This window comes from Larus michahellis, chromosome 4, assembly GCF_964199755.1.
Source record: "Larus michahellis chromosome 4, bLarMic1.1, whole genome shotgun sequence".
NCBI classification, from domain to species: domain Eukaryota; kingdom Metazoa; phylum Chordata; class Aves; order Charadriiformes; family Laridae; genus Larus; species Larus michahellis.
The window spans coordinates 63,095,914-63,113,883 of NC_133899.1; the positions used below are offsets into that span (position 1 = coordinate 63,095,914).

The window sequence follows — 17,970 nt, forward strand, 5'->3', positions numbered from 1 at the left end:
ACAAAATGATTCTTTGTTAGGTTTTCACAGGGATAACTTGAGTATGTGTTTCTATTACAGCACGGTTTTCTTAATGTCTGTAAATTCTTACTTTAAACATTATTCTATTTGAAACCTAGTTGTGTGTTTTTGTAGCAATTCCACAACTATAAATGTATAAATTATAAGAATGTCTCCAATAGATTATGGGTTTTTTTGGCGGTTTATAAAAATACACTGTATTGCATACTCTGAAGTAAAAGCACACGTAGAGTCTGCCGCTTTTGAAGCCCGTGAAAGAGCAGCATAACTCACTGTCCTCAGAGTAGGGGTTGTTCACTGTAAAATGGATTATCATTAGGAATGAGTGTGTGTGTTACTATACTGTATTATGATAATTCACCAAATTCTGGACAACCTTTTTCAGCTTTTAGAGTTTTAAAATTCTAAAGTTGATTGTCTTGATTAAGAGGTAGTCGTTATCTTACTGTCTGTAAACTCTGTTATAGACTTTGAGAGCTAAACTAACTTAAATCACCTCACATTTTATCATGGATTAAGAATCTGTGAACAAAGTGGTGACAAGGTGCTATATGATAGTTATGTTGTGATAGCTGTATGAACACTTCATTTTGAAATAAATAAGCTTGAGGTAACCTACTTGCATAAGTATTTGAATAAAACGGTTTCAAGAAAATAAAAAGAATATAAGAGTTTTGTTGTGTTTAAATTAAATGACTGTTGACAGAAAAGATCCTTAGGATATAAGAAAGCAAAAAAAAAAATGTTGGTTTTGTTCAGCTTTTTTTTGGGGGTCCTAATCATAAAGGACAAAGCCTTTAAGGTATCTCTGAAACTCCTGTGTTGATTGTTACTAGACTCATCTCTGCAGTCAGCATAACTAATGTCTTAAAACATGAATCTTGAAATAAAAAATACAGAAGAACTATTTTTTCCTAAACTGAGTTTGACAATTTCATAGGTTTATTCATATGTTATTCTGATTTTGTATAAATACTGGCAGTTATATCGTAAGATGCTCATATCCAGGGTATTTTCTTCTTCCTCTAGCATTGCGCTTCTAGTTTCTTTGGACTGTGATAGTCAAAAGCTTGAAACCCCTGCAAACAAACCTTGAATTTTGCTGACTGTTTTTCTTTGAGAGTTAAAAAATCTTTGGATTTTCAAGATCAGCTATAGAAAGCTGCAGCTCAAGTGTTTTTGAGCCTGCGTTCAAACTGCTGTAGCATGTCTGACTTCATGCTTGATGGGTAGGTGCCAGAAGGATCCAGGTTAACTGTGACGGGTCCTAAAGTTTAGGCTTAATGATTTTGAAATAGCCTCATAACAGTTCGTTAGGCCTTTCTTCTCTGTTGCCAAACTGTGAAGTTCCTTAATGCAATTAGGTGTATTTAATGATAACTTTACAGCTATATGAGCAGCCAGTCTCATTGCTTATATTAATATATAGGGTAAGCCTGCAGTGGCCACAGTGGGTTGAGCAACTGGAGCATATTGTTTGTATGCAGCAGTGAATGTCCATTGTTGGGATTCCATGCATAACTTTTGATTGAGTAAATGCACTGTCAGCATTGCAATTAATGCAGTCTTGGCTTATGGTATTTGCATTAATGTATACTAGATGTCAATTGTTGGGAGAATTTAACATTTCTGATTGACATGGTTTTAGAAAACTACAATGACTTCACTTTGGCATACCTAGGATATCTCTGGAGACAGCCAGAGGAGAATAACTTGTTCCATTTTAACACTCGAAGCTCAAATCCTGTGATTCAGTTCTGAGATTGTGCTTGTGCAAATAAGATATTTGGGTGGATTTAGAGAAGAATCGTTACTCCTTCAGTTCAAACTACGCCCAGCTGGGTGAATATAGGCTTCTGAACAGAGCATGATAGAAAGGAAAAATGTGAAACATCAACAACGTATCCTGCACACAAGAGAAGCTTAACTGGGAGCAAGTGGCAAAAAAGTCATTATTTGTCAGCCAGGAAGAACCAAAGACCTATTCAGATTAAGTGTAATTTTATTGCCTTTTGGAGAAGCTATTATATCCTGCTTATTTTCTTGTTACCATGGCTGGAGTGTCCAGTCTGGTGATGAAGATGCAAGCTGGATCTCATGTCCGATATTCTTGGCAGGAGTGCTTGAGAACAGACATGACTGACTGAATTTCCTTAGTGTATGTTAACGTCCTATCTGACTGTTTCTTTTTCCTTTTTCATGTAGTTGTTAAAGAGTTACGCTTGGAAGAATTTCTAGTTTAACCCACAACCAGAGATGCAAGTCAAGAAGTGTACCCATGAAGTCTATGGATATTTGTAGCTCATTGATTTGTCTTTAGAAAGTATATCTGCAAAGCTTTCAGATAATTTTTTTAGGGGGAAGAAAAAGGTTAGTAGTTCGCAGTTCAAGCAGAGAGATGCAAGTTGTTTTGTCTCAGTCCTCCATTGTTACGTGCTGGTTTTGTGGTGGGCCCAGAGGTTAATTTTTGACTTGGGTATGGAGTTGTGCATTGTGCTGATTATGTGTTTAGTTTATAGGGGCTGATGGGAGAGACAACTAGGAAAGAAAAGAATGAACAAATGGGACATGGAAGCGATAACAGTTCCAGTTTGATTTCTTTCATACTATGTGTTAGGGCAGAGGTCATGGCTGTGGGACATGAAACAACATAAAAGGCTGGATATTAAAAAAGATGTGTGTTCTTGCTGTCAAGATACAGTTCTGGGGGATCACACAAAAATCCAGATGTAGCCATGGAAGTTAGGCCTTTCTTGTTTTGTATCTTGGAATTATGTGTGTGTTGTGCTAGCAGGCTGTAGGACCAAAAAAACAACTCAGCAGTTGACACAGTTCTCGTGGTTGTTTGTTTTGATGGCCTTTCCCAGTGCTGGGGTGTTTTTGCAGCACTAGGTTGGTTAGACAAAAAGTTGTGCCTCTTGGCTGGCACAGATCTGTGTGTTCTCTGTAGCGTTGCCTCACTCGTGCTAGTCTGGAAAATTTTTCAGGATCTGCTATGACATGCCATCACTCTTCTTGAGGAAACTAAAGAGTTTGAGGTCTGTTTTTTCACATCCCCTATTATTCTAGTCTGTAATCTTTTATGATGGATTTTCAGTCTTTTTGGTCTTTTAGTATTAAAAACATGCACAGACAGATCAGTGGAGAGTTCTTGTGTATGTCAGAGACAAAACAATGTATGATTTGGGATTTGCAGGACCACAATTGTTACCACAGCTGCTGGCCTTGCAACAGGGAAACTAAGAGTTCTGAGAAGTAGATGAGGCACCATCCCTGGAGGTATTTAAAAGATGGGTAGACATAGTGCTTAAAAATATGGTTTAGTGATGGTTTTTCTCAGAGTTAGGTTGATGGTGGGACTAGATGATCTGAAAGGTCCCTTCCAAGCTAGGCAATTGTATGATGTGAATGATAAAGGAAATTGTCCCAGTGCTGCATGCAGTCACACAATCACTGACATGGCTGTGCGTGATGGAGCGATGTTTCTCACTATGGAAAGTGAACACAAAATGATTGCATTAGTCGACTGTAGCTGCAGAGCTTTTTCATCTGCAGCAGGCCACATTCCTAGATCCGTGTGATGATATTTCGGCCATGCTACAGTGCAGGAACCTAAGTTTCTCAGCAATAAAGAAAGAAGTAGTGATTAGTTGCCAGCAGATAGCAATGTAAAGCTGTTCTCTGTTTGGGTGCAGTCAGCCCGATATTAGAAAATCTCTGGTGGAACTGAGCATTATACAGACATGCAGTGCCAGTGTGACTTAGTATTGCTGAGGGCTTTCAAAGCAAACAGTATTTCTACTTTAGTCACGTTCTGCTCTCAGTCTGTTCACTTTGACCACCTTGGAGAAATCTGAAGAAACAGCCTAGAAATAAGGGGAAGTCTGACAGCAAAAGACAAGTTGCACAAAGAAGGTAGTCTTGTTCATTATTTGCTTTTCCAACCATACAGCAGACTTATATTACCTCGTCTTTCTGTCTCTCTTTTCTTTTTCTTTTTTCTTTTTCTTTTGGGCTGGGTTATTCCTCCACCTGTGGCAGATTTGGTTATTCCATACCTTGATAAACGAGGCACAGATAGCTTACTTTTTTTTGTAGGAGCAGTCAGTGTCACTATAGTGGAGCATTTCACTGGTGCGTTTTCTTCTTGTAACGTTTTGGAATGGATTTATAGCTAGACCAAGGCTCTAACTTGGCCTTCCTGCTAGCTTCAACTACTATGCCTACAGCTACTTCGTATGTTCTGGACAGGCCAGTGCTGTATGTATCCATGGGGACTTTCCTGTATAGTAGGGAAACTTCCAAATATTAGAGATGTGGAAATTTGTGGTAATGGTGGGAATTGAACTCTGATCTCTCAAAGCCTAAATAAATGCTTGTGAATATTTAAATACCTTTTTTTTTTCTTTCCATGCTCCGATGCAGAGTTTTAGTCCTAAATCCTCAAATGTCTCTAGAGTTAAATCTTTGATGCTGATCCCACTAAATCACATGGAAATATTTCTAGTGACTTCAGTAGGTTTTGGATGCATCCCAGAAAGAATACCACTGATTTTCTGATGATTGTACTGTGTTGGAGTTCTTGTAAAGAATTGTGCTCATACATAGACACTCAATAAGTTAGTAAAATATATGGTATTTCTTATCTAAAAGGCTTTATCCTTTTATTTTCTTGTTTCACTGTTATTCCAGCGGACAGTGCCCAGTTTGCAACCATCAATTAGAGGATAGTGACCTCACCGAAGAGGAGTATAATAATCTCAGAGAAAGAATAATAAGGGACGTGATACATGGAACGGACACTTTTAGAAAGACAAGTCCACAGGTAGGTCTTGCACACTGTCAGCTTCATTGGCTGGGTAATATACAATTAATGTTCAGGTACTTTGAAAACACCACAAATCTTTTTTTCTTTGCTTTAAACGTTAATAGGCCATTAGATACTGAAGTATCCTATGTACCTTTTTCACTTGTGTTCATAAAACGGGTCTAAATCTTGAGCACAGTTCTATTTCTTACTCATTTTGTGTGGAGATTAGTGGTTCTGCAACAGAGCTACGGAATGAAGATGGGGTCCGCTAGATGGAGCCCACGCCACATCTTGGTGTGGTTTTGTTTTACCTTTATAAGTACTAATGTCATTTTGCTGCAGCTGGCACCTCAGTTCTGCACCAGTTCTGAAAATATGGAAGGGGACAGCAGGTTTAATTCTTCAGGCTCTCTGCAGACACAGACCTTGCGCATGTGTAATAGTTACAGAAACTTGTAACAGTTAGTGTTGGGGTACTTGTAGTACATGCAGCCTGTTGTTCAGACATCTAATTTCCGCACAGATTTAACTTCTCCTCAGTTCAGGACTTGTAGCTGATCTGGCTGTGAATTGTACAGGGGAGTAAAATGATCCATAGAAATGTAGTAATAATTTTAAGTATTTAATGGGTACTGATGTTCTATAATATTAAAAGATAAACAAAAGGATGTGTTGTATTGCACACTGTACAACTAACTCCATCTGTTCTCTAAAAGCCTTTGTGAAAATTATAGTTGAGGTTGGTTAATTAATGAAAGCAACAATAACAAAACTTTTAATTCCTTAATCAGTTAACTGTCTAGTCTGTGAATTTACAATCTAATGAAAGAAAGACTCAGTACACTATTTTAAGTTTTGATGTCAGTGGATTTTGTTAGTCCGTGTGCTAGCTGAAATTCCATCACTTACCACTCTGGGGCCACCCACTTGCTAGTGTCAGGTTGACTTTGTTCCAGTTCCCTATCGGCAGCTGGTCACCAGGAGGCTGAATGGAGATGAACTCGGTGTATTGGCCATACAGCTTAAAGCCTGCTCCCTCAGTGGATTTTGAATGTGGATGTGGGGGTAGAGGCAAAACAGTGTTGTGATGTGTCAGAGGTTTCCAGAAATAAATTTGGGACTTTTTAGTTGCCTTTGTGATGTGAAAGCAGATGGGTGGTGATGAAAATATGCTGCCCATTTTAGGTATGCCAGACTGTGTGACTTCTCCTGCAGCCAGGGTTTTCCAGAGGGGAAACTAGGTGAGGAGGCTGAAAATAGGATGTAAGCAAGTATATCTGAGAGGGGGGGTTTCCATTTTCCAGTCAGTCACTGTTTTGTAGTAGCCGCAATTCAAATAGAAAACATGTTAGCTTTCTATTCCTTCTTTTCTCCTAACTATTTTTCTTTAGTGCATCTGTGTTTCTTACAATGAAATGATTATTCAGGGAAACAGTTCGAATTGTTTTGAGCTCTAAACGTTTGTTTTCCAACAGTGTTTCGAACTGAATATGTAAGGCATCTGGAATTTTGGGGTTTTTTTTCTTCATTGAGGAATAGTCTTTTGTCTTACTTTTGCAATAGCATCCTTGCTTTATTTGATTTTATTTCTCTTGTTTAAGAATAAATGCAATCAGAGTAGAAAAGATTTGGTTTGTTGAGGATCCCCCAAAAGTAGTCTGTTGTGCTGTGATTAAAAACAAAAAATATTTTTTGTAATTAGTTTCAGGAGAGAAAATCAAACAACTTTGGTTTGTACATCAGAATGGTAGTGAACGCTATTTACAAATGTGTTGAAAAGGTGGCTTGTGCGAACTATAAAACTGATTATCTGTGATAAGGAAATACTTGTTACAGATTAAAAATAGACATAATTTCAGATCTTGATGCACAACTACTGAAAGTTCTATTAGGATGTCATATGGCGATCTAATATAGGGAGCTGCAACCTTGCAGCCTGCCATAAAAAGAAAACAGTTGTAACAAGACTGTCACCTTTTGTACTAATGTCTATATGATGGTTTTAGTCGGATGCCTGTTTACTCTGGCTGCATTTAATTGGAGCTGTGCCATTGAGCCTGAGATGATATAATTGATATACTGAGAGGGAGAATCAACTTTTGCTGTGATGACTTTCATGTCACAGCTGCTCCCAGGTGCTTCTCTCAAATACGCAAATGTGTAATTCAAATGCAAATGAGTAAATTTCATTCCCTTCTGGTCACTTCATACCCCTGATAAGCCTGAAAGGACTGTTGTGCAGGGGGAAGGAAGCACATGGGAGATGTGTATGTGCTGTCAAGAAGGCAGGAAGAGATGGGTTTGTGGGCATGTAAAGTCCCCACGCTAGGTCTGGGCTAAGTGCGTAAAGGGGTTTTACTTACTCTTCTAGAATATAAAAGACTGGAGGGAGAAGAGGAAGTGACCCATTCATCTCTGTGTTATTTTTGCAACTGAATGAGGTTGTGCTGTTTCCAAGAAGCCTTGAAAATAAAGCTCTGTCTCTTTTAGATTGATGCCTTTTCTTTTCTATAATGCTTTGGTTCTCCTTCCGTATGTTGTGCATGTTTCCCAACTCCATGATTTGCCCCAAAGCCCTATGTGGTATACTTCAGTCCTGTTCTGAATGGAGTAGTATTTCCAACAAGTCTATGTACTCCAAACTTTACGAAAACTGTGTCTGACACAGTCTGCCCTAACCCTATCTGGCAGAGCCTTCACTTCCAACTCCCAGGGTGATCTTCTCATTCTTCTACCTGCTTTGTTGACTCTCAGCTTGTGGTCAAAGTCAGATAAAAATTGCCTGCACTTGAGCTGTTTCCAAGGTGAGCTACTCTTACGTGCCCTGAGATGGCACGGGTGATTATGGTTGTCCAGCGTTGTACCTGGATGTCACGGCTTTTTTGCCTGACCTCAGAGAGAAAGACAGGGATAGTTAATTCAGTTAGGCTTGCAGTGTCTCCTGAGAAGATCAGGGCCTGAGGAGGAGAAAAGCGCTTCCCAGCAAACAGCTGATACTGTGTGCACAGTGTGTGCCACAGCCCAGGCTATGTGCACCATTTACCTCCTTCCTGTCACTGCTAGGGAGCAAAGAAGTTTAAGGGGAGAAAGGAAGGAGAAGGCTAGGTGGAATTTCTCCTGTGGGTTCATGTGCCCCCTTCCCTCCCAGATTCGTGCCACATTGCAGCAAAGGGATCAGATTTCCAGTTAAGTGTTTGTCCTTTACAGTAGGAGTGCAAAAATTTGGCATGTTGCTGAATGCTGCAAAGCCCCTTGCACTGAGATGGGGACTCTTTTGGGCAGGAACAGTTCCTGTGGTTTCTTCTCAGGTGGGAATGACTGAAAGTCCTCTTGTTGGTTCGGTAGCTGGGTGGGTCACTTTGCTAGGGTTTGGTTTAAAATGACAGCACTTGGATTCAGAGCTAGCTTCTGCAAGAACCGTGCTGGCAGGATGAAAATCCTGCTGGTGTCAGCATGGGTTGAAAGCTTTCTTTTAGTTCTGGGGAGGGATATAGGGGTGGTGAGCTGTAGTTACGGTTAGGATTAGGGCCAAGTCTAGGCTTCAAGATGGTAGAGATTTCTGGGCTTGCTTTTTTTTTTTTCTTCATGTTTTCTTTTTTTTTTTTGTCTTCCCCCCCGACCCTTTCTTCCTTCTTTTTCTCTAGGAGGCTCAAGAGTAGGACGAATACTGAGGCTGGCTTAAATGAGCAAGTTATGACTTATTTTTGGATGGGTATGACTTACTGGCTAGTAGGTAGGCTGGCGTTTCAGGATGGTAGGACCTGTTATTGCTGAATCTAGAAAGTCCTGAAAGTGTTATGTTTGGAGATTAGTGTTTTGGACGGCAAGTGCTGAAGACCTTGAGTTATTGTTGGAGTCTTACAAGTTCATTAGGATTGAGTCCCTGGGATTGTCCCCCTGTACTCAGCACTGGTGAGGCCACACCTTGAGTACTGTGTCCAGTTTTGGGCACCTCAATACGAGAGAGATATCGAGGTGCTGGAGTGAGTACAGAGGAGGGCAACGAAGCTGGTGAAGGGCCTGCAGAATAAATCTTATGAGGAGCGATTGAAGGAGCTGGGACTGTTTAGTTTGAGGAAGAGGAGGCTGAGGGGAGACCCCATCGCTCTCTACAGCTACTTGAAAGGCCATTGCAAAGAGGTTGGTGCTGGTCTCTTCTCACAGGTAATCAGTGATAGAACAAGAAGGAATGGCTTCAAGCTGCAGCAGGGTAGGTTTAGACTGGACATTAGGAAGAAATTCTTCACAGAAAGAGTGGTTGGACACTGGAATAGGCTGCCCAGGGAGGTGGTGGAGTCACCATCCCTGAATGTGTTTGAGACTCGTTTAGATGCGGTGTTAGGGGATGTGGTGTAAGGGAGAACTTTGTAGAGTGGGGTTGATGGTTGGACTCGATGATCTCAAGGGTCTTTTCCAACCTAAATGATTCTATGATTCTATGAGTGTGAGCTAATGCCAGTGGAGACGAAGGGCTTATTGGTAGCCTTTTGGGTACATGTTTGTGTTGGGCTATGGGTAAGACTAGGGTAGGAGTTGATATTTGAGAGTTAAAATACTTGAAGCACTTACTTAATATGGCTGTGGTTAGGCTAGAGCATTAAATTAAAGGTGGCATCAGTAAGGACAAATGTGTTACCTAGTCTGCAACAACACAGATCAAAAAACTTGCTTATAGCTGTCGTTTGATTATAGGATGGCCAGTGCTGAACAGTTTTGCAGAAGAGCAGATTGATGACAAAGCGTATTGTTGCCTTGTGGGTAATTTTTAGTTACAGGAAGGATACGGTCGTTAGCTTGTAGATAAGGATAGAGTTAGTATTGCAATTAGAATTAAATATACTGATATCAAGCATGAAGGCTCCTGGATGGTGAAAATGTGCAGTTGTAGTTCAAGGGAAAAAACCTACGAAGATGAGACAAAATTTGCAGGCAAGGTTGAACGGCTTTTTTTTCTTTTTTTTTCTTTTTTTTTTTCTTTTTTTTTCTTTTTCTTCAGAGCTCTGCTAAATATGGTCCACTGGACTCAGGCAGGATAGGGTTAGTATTCAGTAGTGCAAAATCCCGCCTTAAGAGCCAAGTTTGCTGCTAGATCTTGTAACATCCACACGGACAGAGGAGAACTTGACTGAAGTGGGGCTCAGGATTATCTGTGGGTTTGTTTCAGTTGCAGTGTTTGGGCTAGAACTGGAGTTAGTTCGGTGGCTTGAGAGAACGCTAGCCTCAGAGCTTGATCCACTGCTCAATCTTGGAGGTCTAGTAAGCACAAAACAAAGACAGGTAATGGTTTATAGTGGGCACTGAGACAACTGCAGTAGTAGAGCACTCAAAGTCTGACAGCACTACAGCCCAAGCTGCAGCCTTTATCCTGCTTACTTTCTGTCCTCCTGCCCCCATTTAATTCAGGGTGGATGTTTCACTCATCTTGTGATATGATCTGCTAGAGGGGAGAGAACTTCTGGGAGGAAGGAAAAGGAGGGGAAGAGGGTTGACTGAATGGGAAATGGGTGGTGAGAGACAAAGGCAGTTGGAATTTTTCTAGGGTTTCTCTTGCATCTTCCCTTACCCTAGAGGCTTCTGATAATGGAAGCAAACAGAAGCACAGACAGTCGTTTGGCAGGAGGATAAAAGACTTAGCTGCTTCCTTAGCAGCACGAAATAGATCTAGATGAAAACATCATAAATTCACTGCATATTTCTTTCCCCCAATTACCTCACTGTTAGAGAATCTTTCTTGGGGGTGGGTCAGATCTTCTGGGGTGGTCCACAGTCCTCCTTTTCTCAATTCATATGGCAAGGAATGAGTTGGGATTTTGTTCAGGTCACTTGGCCTCCTTTGCCATCAAATGGTTATGCAGCAAAATTAGACCTCCCTGCAACACAAGAATGCTCTTTTCATCCAATCCACTGTCTAAACCTCTTTCATCGGCCTTCACAGTCTTTTTAAACTACTACTTTGTCATGTCTGTATTTGGAAATTCTCTGAACATGATACATTCTTCATATTCCAGTTAGTGCAATCAACCAAGAATAATCTGATTCTAATGTTTCTTTTCTTTTTTGAACACCAGTTGCTAACCTTAACTTATTTCCACTGTACATCATCTGAAGATGTACATTATCTGAAGCAAAATATAAACATGGTTTGCTGATGCACCGATTTTTCTCAGATCTGTATTGTCCTTACATTATCTAGAATGTATAAGAAGAAATTGAGGTAAATAGAAGAAACTGAAGAATTTCACCAAGGTTTAAGAATGGCATACCTAGATAAAATATTTTTTTCCTGTTCATTAGCTGATCACAGAGGCAGACAGAATCATAAATACGAAGTGTGAACAGTAACTTTTAACTAAAGAATTAAACTAATATGAATCATCTGAGTAGCTTTTTTAAAAGTATTTTTAAAGAGATTATTTTATCAGGAACCTCTTGGATACACAGTCCTTTACGTGCAGCTTATGCATTCCACTAAGGATCTTGAGACATGTTTACATAATGCAGACTGAATACACTGTCATCCTTTTTTAGAGTGTTTGCTGTCTCTGAATATTGCAAAGTTCTGTGATAATACTTCTAAAGTGAAATCAGTGTGAGCACATACTGATTTAAGACGCTTTGAAAAGTTACCTCTTGGAATTTAAGCATTATCGAATGGTCCTTTACCATTTGGTCCTTTGGTTCATTACCAAATGTCCTTCTAAGTTGAGGAGCTGGTCTCCAGGTGTGGTCAGACTCTTCTGATGCTGGAGGTGCCTATGTGGAATTGTCTAATACGGGGCTTCATTATAATTTGTGGTAATGGGAATAGCTTAACTGGTTATAATAATTTCATGTTATCTAGCCAATGCCTGATCTCTTAGGATTTGATTAGATTTGTTTTAGAACATCAGCAATTTTAGCATATGTTTTCATTACACTATGATGATCATTTAAGTTATTGCAGTTCCTCCAGAAATCTGTAAAATATAAGTGCGTTCTTCCTATATTATGCATTGTTTCTGATGCTAAATTTAATTTGGTTTTGTATTTGTCATTTGTTTGGCTTCTTCTGTGCCATCCTCTTTCCTAAATATCTGTAAAATATTTCATATATATTTGAATTAGTACAGAACGTTGAAAGATGCTGTTAATTTTTTAGCATGACCCTTTGTTTTTTCTTTTCTGCCTTTTTTAAATGCTATAACTAGTTCAGCTTGTTATGAAGTCTTGTGTTAGTTTTTTTGAAAATCTGGTTAGTGACATCTGGTTCTGTTTTACCTACTTTTTCATTGACACATAGAAAGAATTTTGAGAGATACTCTTTTGCAAAAGGTGTGCACAATAAAGTCTATCAGATCGTATTATTCCAGAAGGTTTGCACAATTTTTAGTGACTGGTTCAACCATATTACAGCGTACACAGATGCTGGCTGCCTAGGTTTAAAATGCTCTGGATTGTTTCTAGAAATATTAAAATAGGGGTAGAACATGTGGTGCCATCCGGTCCCCCAGAACAGTTGCTGTTTCTCTTGAGATTGCAAATATTAGTTAGCATAAGCATTTGGTGGCAGTGTGATTTTTAAACTAGCATAAGTAGCTTTACCACCCTGCCAGCTGTTCATTCCTGCTCCCTTTGGCCCCTGCAAGTGTGCCAGGAAACAAGTAAGCACAGCGCCATGGTAAGCAGGGCACAAACCTAGATGAAAAAACAATGTTTTGTTTTCTTGTGGGTGTTTTTTCAGCCAGACAAGTTCCTTGTTCAGATTTGCTTCAACCGCTTGTACCAGCATAGCAGAGAAAGCCGCATGGAGGTATATCTGGCTGTCTGATATTCATGTAGCATTTTTCTACATGAATATTACGGACTGTCTGTAATTAAGTGAGGCTGGTCTGCCTCACTCACTTGGGGCAATGTCTTTTCTATGACGTGCATGATGCATTGCCTTTTATTATTCCACTGTCTTTCTGTAATGCCCATTACATTGTATTTAAGCATGCATTCAAGTCAATCTGTCCCCTGTTTAGCAACCTGTTAGGTGGTTTGCCCTAAGAAGAAAAGGTTCCAAAATAGTATTTTTAATTTTGAAAGCACTGTGAATTCAAAATATTTCTGCCTTTGCAAGGTTTTGTTTGTTCGTCTCTTTTAAAAGAAAGCTTGGTATGGTCCATTTCTATGCTCTTGTACTTACAATGGCAACCTTGCAAAGATGAGGGTGTTTTTCCACTGAGGATAGCAGCACGAACTGCTTGTTCCTCCCAGAATTGCGCTGCCTGGATTGTTGAGGTCCAGGTTTTGCATGGACCTTGTGACTGACCTGGGGCTGCCTGGTGTAGGCAGGCAGGAACAAGAACAAGTCCCGTGACAGCACTGCCTGCTGCTGACGGAGGACTACGAAGAAGAGGCAACACAGAGCACATCTCAGCCGGGCTGTCAATGTGCCTGTGAGTGAGCACCTTCCTGTTTGTGATGCTAGCCCTGAAGGCTACAGCCACAGGAGTTTGTGACTTCTGGGTTATTTGTTAACTCTAGAAGCATGTAACAGAGGACAAACAAATTGCGTACAATCCAGAGTACATAGTGATACGATACACAAAACTGAGAAAAGCCTTCCTGCTTATGAGGGTTTGAAGGGGATTTCCAAGCTTTGAAACTGTGGGGGAAATATTCAAACCCTTCAGGCATAGCAAGAAATAGATTTAAGAGTGCTCCAACAAGGCGCTTTAAAAAAAAAAATATTGGCTGGATTTCAGTTTGACAGCTGAATTTTATTTCTCACACTCTAATGCTCATTCCTTTGTTTTTCTTCTGATACCAAGAAACTGTGGAAAACAAAGCAACCCCCATCACTTTGTATTTTATGAAACTGTTAAAAAGTGAATGTTTTCATTTCTCTAAAAGCTGCTCTTATGGTGTTGAAAAACACCCTGTTTGATAATAAGGGTAGAGTTGCAGAAGTGCAGTATAATATTCTGTTAATTAGAATTTGCTCTTTCCTTGCACTTGAATATATTGTCATTTAATATGGAGAGGGAAAGCCCTACTTTTTTTGTTCAATAAAGCTTAAACTATTGTGAATGCTTCTGGAAACAATGTATTTTGAATACTGTAGTTTTGCACTTTTTAATGGGACTTTAGTGACTCTCCACCATTCCCGATGAGTGGGCATAAACTTTGTTGTTTAGCAGAAGTGACAAGTAGCCTTTTCTGCAATTGTATTAATAGGTTTTGGTTGGGTTGATTTGTTTTTTGTTTTTTTTTCAAATTCCATGTGTTGGCATGAGCATAATAGCCTTTTTTTGTATTTAAAAGTCCTCTATGGATTTGCTCCTGTATCTCCTTTGTATGTTATATTACTTTGGTTTTGGGCATTTAGATCAGTAGACATTTTGGATTGTTGAAGAATTTGAGAAATACCATGCTGTATTTCCTATTTAGATTTGAGGAGAAAAATGCTCAACGATCTAACCTTTCTGTGATACGAAACTTGTCAAACCCTTAGGTCTGTTACAGACACTAAAATTATTTCAAAATACTCATTTCAGTTACTCTCATTGCTCTTATCAAAGGACATGCTTGTTTAGCTATGTTTTCTTTGTTTTGTCTTCAATTGTAATGTTTATTTCTATGTTATCATACTTAACATAGTAAATCTGTAAATACTAATAATTAATTCCTCCCCTCTTTTTGTTGTGCTTTTAAGGCTTATAGTCTGCGTGTGCACTGATGTTGGAAGCAAAACATACATTTCTGGTTTTAAATGTTTTTACAGAAGTTGAAATAGTATTAATACTCTTAGAAAAAAGACCTCTTTTCAGATTTATTACTACTGTTATTTCAAATATTATTGGCTGTGTAAGCCAGACTTTTGAAGTCTGAGGTCACACTTTTAAAAAAAATAATAATTTAAATGAATGGTTTCAAATAGCAAAACCCATCTTTTTTTCTTTCATTCTTTTTCAAACAATAACTCCTATACTTCAGTTTTTAAAAAACAGCCTCTGACTCTTGTTTTGCTGCAATACTCCAGGCTGAGCGATAAATCTCATAAAAAGTTGTAGTTTCACGATCCAGTCAGTGAGCGTAGTCAGGGCTACCTATGGGAAAAGGTGATCCCAGTTGTCTCACCTGCTACCAGTCTCATTCCTTTTCCGTGTCCTGGCTGCGGTTTCAGGCCAGGACAAACCTTCGTGCTGTGACCTGAACAGGGGGACTGGTGCGGGCTAATGACTGTTATAGTGGCTGAGTTCATCTTGGCTCCGTTAAGTCTTTCTTCTGCCAACAAATGTGTGTGTAGATGTAGATGTGTGTAAGTGTAGGTAGAGGAGGGGGCAAAGCTAGGACTGAATGTTTGAAGGAAGGGAGAAGGTAGAAACCCCTCTTTCTGTGGCAGCCCCAGTACATGCCCGTATAAAATAGCACATGAGTCATCCAGCTGGTGTGGAATACCAAAAAAATGCGACTGTTCTATGCTTTAGCCAAGATATGAATGGACTTGAGCCACCCACACGCTAGTGGTTACACAAAAAATTATTTTAAATATCTTTAATTCTTCAAGTCAAGATAAATTCCATCATGGGTTTGTTATGGCTGGCTCTTACTTCCAAATTGATTTAGTCAGCGTGGTGTCCATTTGCAAAGGTAAGTTTTCTTATTAGACGGTGTGGTGAATCATTTCTAACAGTTGCGTAGTTGGCATTCCCCTATTTTCCCAGCTAGGCAATGGATGAAATCAGGTGGGTTTTGTAAAATTCCCTTTTCTTTTGTAGGTGGTGTGAGACAGGATATTGGTGGAGCCTCCCGTGCGCACCCTGGGGCACTGTGCGTGTTCCTGTGGCAGGGAGCCTGGGTCTTCCCTCCAAGCCTGGGCTGCTGGGGGACTCTGCAGTGAGGCAACAGCCTTCCTGTATTGCAACACTTCTCTGTACCTCCCGAGCGTTCAGAGCTGAATGTGTTTTTAAAGTTTTGTCCCTTATGAACTAAATGTAAGGTTTGCCGTGTTTGTTTCAGTGCTCTTACCGAGACAGATATGTTTTGCTACTTGTTGGCATGTTGCAAGGGTTCATCAGAAGTGCCCCTTCTCATGTTCAGGAGGAAGTTTCCATGTAAATGTTCCTGTGGCATACACAGGGCTGTACGTAGATCACATGTTGCGTTCTCCATTTGGAAGAGGAAGCCTGTCTGAATAGCTCACGTCTTTTTGCCTAAACCAACCTGCACGTCCTCGTTGAACTGCATTGATGATTATTGTGTCTGGCTTCTCTTGATCAGCTGTACCCTAGCTGTAGCTGTGCTCTACTTCATTTACTGCTTATAAAGAAGATCTTCAGTTTCTTACTACAGTTGGCTAGTGAGGGAAATATCTTCAGAGAATCATGGGTGAATTATCTCTTTATTACTGTGTCTGTAAGTAAAATCCAGACAAATCCTGATCTTTGAAAAAATCAGCATCCTTCAAATGGTATACTTGCTCTCTTATAGCATAAGTCTGTGTATGTTTGAATAACCTTTCGTACTACATAGCCTGCTGCTTATTCTTGGGCTTCGCCCTTTTCCTTTCCTGTGTCCAGAGAGGATGGGAAATATGGCGACTCAAAAACTGTCTCCCAGGGGAGCAGACCTGCATCTTCTCTGTGGTTCTTTATGTATTTTTCTTCTGCAAAAGGAAAGGAGCACTCATGTTGCTGGGGAAATGTGGATGGTGAGAAGAAAATGAACAGATCCTTGGGGATTTTCAGTCTGTCTAAGGCTTTTCACTGGAGTCTTCTGTATTTGATGACATAAATTAAACTGAGCCATTTGTCTTCTGCACTTGTTCTGCTATTAACTCCTCATCTCCCTGTGCGGATGTCTCCTGTGGCAGCAAACTTTCTCTCCCTACTGCCTTGCAGACAGTTTACTGGTAGTGTGGCAGAAAAATTGAGCAGATCTGGGAGTCTTGTCAGAGGCATGCTGTCGGGCACCTTTTGAGAAAGGAGTAGGAGATGTGGCCAGGAGGAGATGGCTGGGAAAGGTGGAGTGGCCAAGGGAATGACCCTGAAAAGGCTGCAGCTTCTCCCCAGTTTCAAAAGTAAACCCCAGAGAGACAGGAGCTGGCTTCCGGGAGGTGCTGAGCCTATCCTGGTGCCTCTCAGCAGGACCCTCCTGGCAGCGTCTCCTCCATCTGCCCTGCCTGGAGAGGACAGGGAGCCAAGCAAAGAGTGGGCAGAGGGGAGCGCTGACCCACCGAACTGCTACTCTACTCTGCCCGTCAGGGAAAACCCATACATTCAGGAACTGCTCCAAAACTATTGTCACTTGAAATAAAATACCACTTTAAAAATTCTCCACCAAGTGTTTGTTTTATATTGAACAGAGCCCTTGAAGACAAGCTTACGTGTACGTTATACTTTGTAAGAATGTCTACTTGACTGTAACCATGTTACTTCAAATAACATTGGTGTTTGTTGGCATTAGAAAAATAATACTCTATTGGATTGTTTGCCATGCATTTTCATCTGCTTCCGCTTCCTTTTGTCTTTTCCATTTTCACTCATATTTGTCTCAAAACTCTCCTATTTTACCTTCATTTGGTCTGTGTGTGTTTTCCTTTTTTTTTTTTTTTTTTTTTTTTAATCTTTCACACATTTCAGATGGCCATCCAGTATTACAGTGATGACTCGTCTGATTTTGAACCATGGGGAAGACCACTGGGTGGCATAAGCCCAGAAGTCAGGCATCCTTGTTGTTTGATTTTGCATTTGTTTTTCCTCTTTTGTAACTTCCTTTCTGTGTCCTGGTGTCCCTGTCAGATGACGATGAGAATATTTATTCACCTACATAAAATACATTGAGATTGGGGCTGGGGGGCAGGACGAAATACTTCACAAGTGCCAGTGATTTCTTTTTGTTTGAGATGATCGTTTTCTTGCCCAGCTTTTTATACTTTCTCAATAATAACATTTATTTAAGCCATGGAGAAGTGAAAGATCACATAAAAGGCAATTGATTCTGGTGGTGCTAGATGAACCCTGTGTTGTTTGTGTTCTTGTCAGTGTCCTTTTGACCATACACCTCATCTCACACGGTTGGTTTGTACTCTTAATACAAGTAACCCTTTTCCTAGATTAATTTGTCGTAAGCATTGTGACTAAATTTGAAGTTGGTGATCATTTGTTACTGCC

General features: G+C 40.1%; 1 protein-coding gene across 3 annotated transcripts in view; it reads left to right on the forward strand.

Moving 5' to 3' along the window:
• Positions 1-17,970, forward strand: part of PRORP (protein only RNase P catalytic subunit) — a 53,727-nt gene that overhangs the window by 4,912 nt on the left and 30,845 nt on the right. For all 3 annotated transcript variants that reach the window (XM_074585151.1, XM_074585154.1, XM_074585153.1), the window contains exon 4: positions 4,714-4,846. In XM_074585151.1, the coding sequence (XP_074441252.1) occupies positions 4,714-4,846 (133 nt within the window). The remainder of the gene's footprint in view (positions 1-4,713; positions 4,847-17,970) is intronic.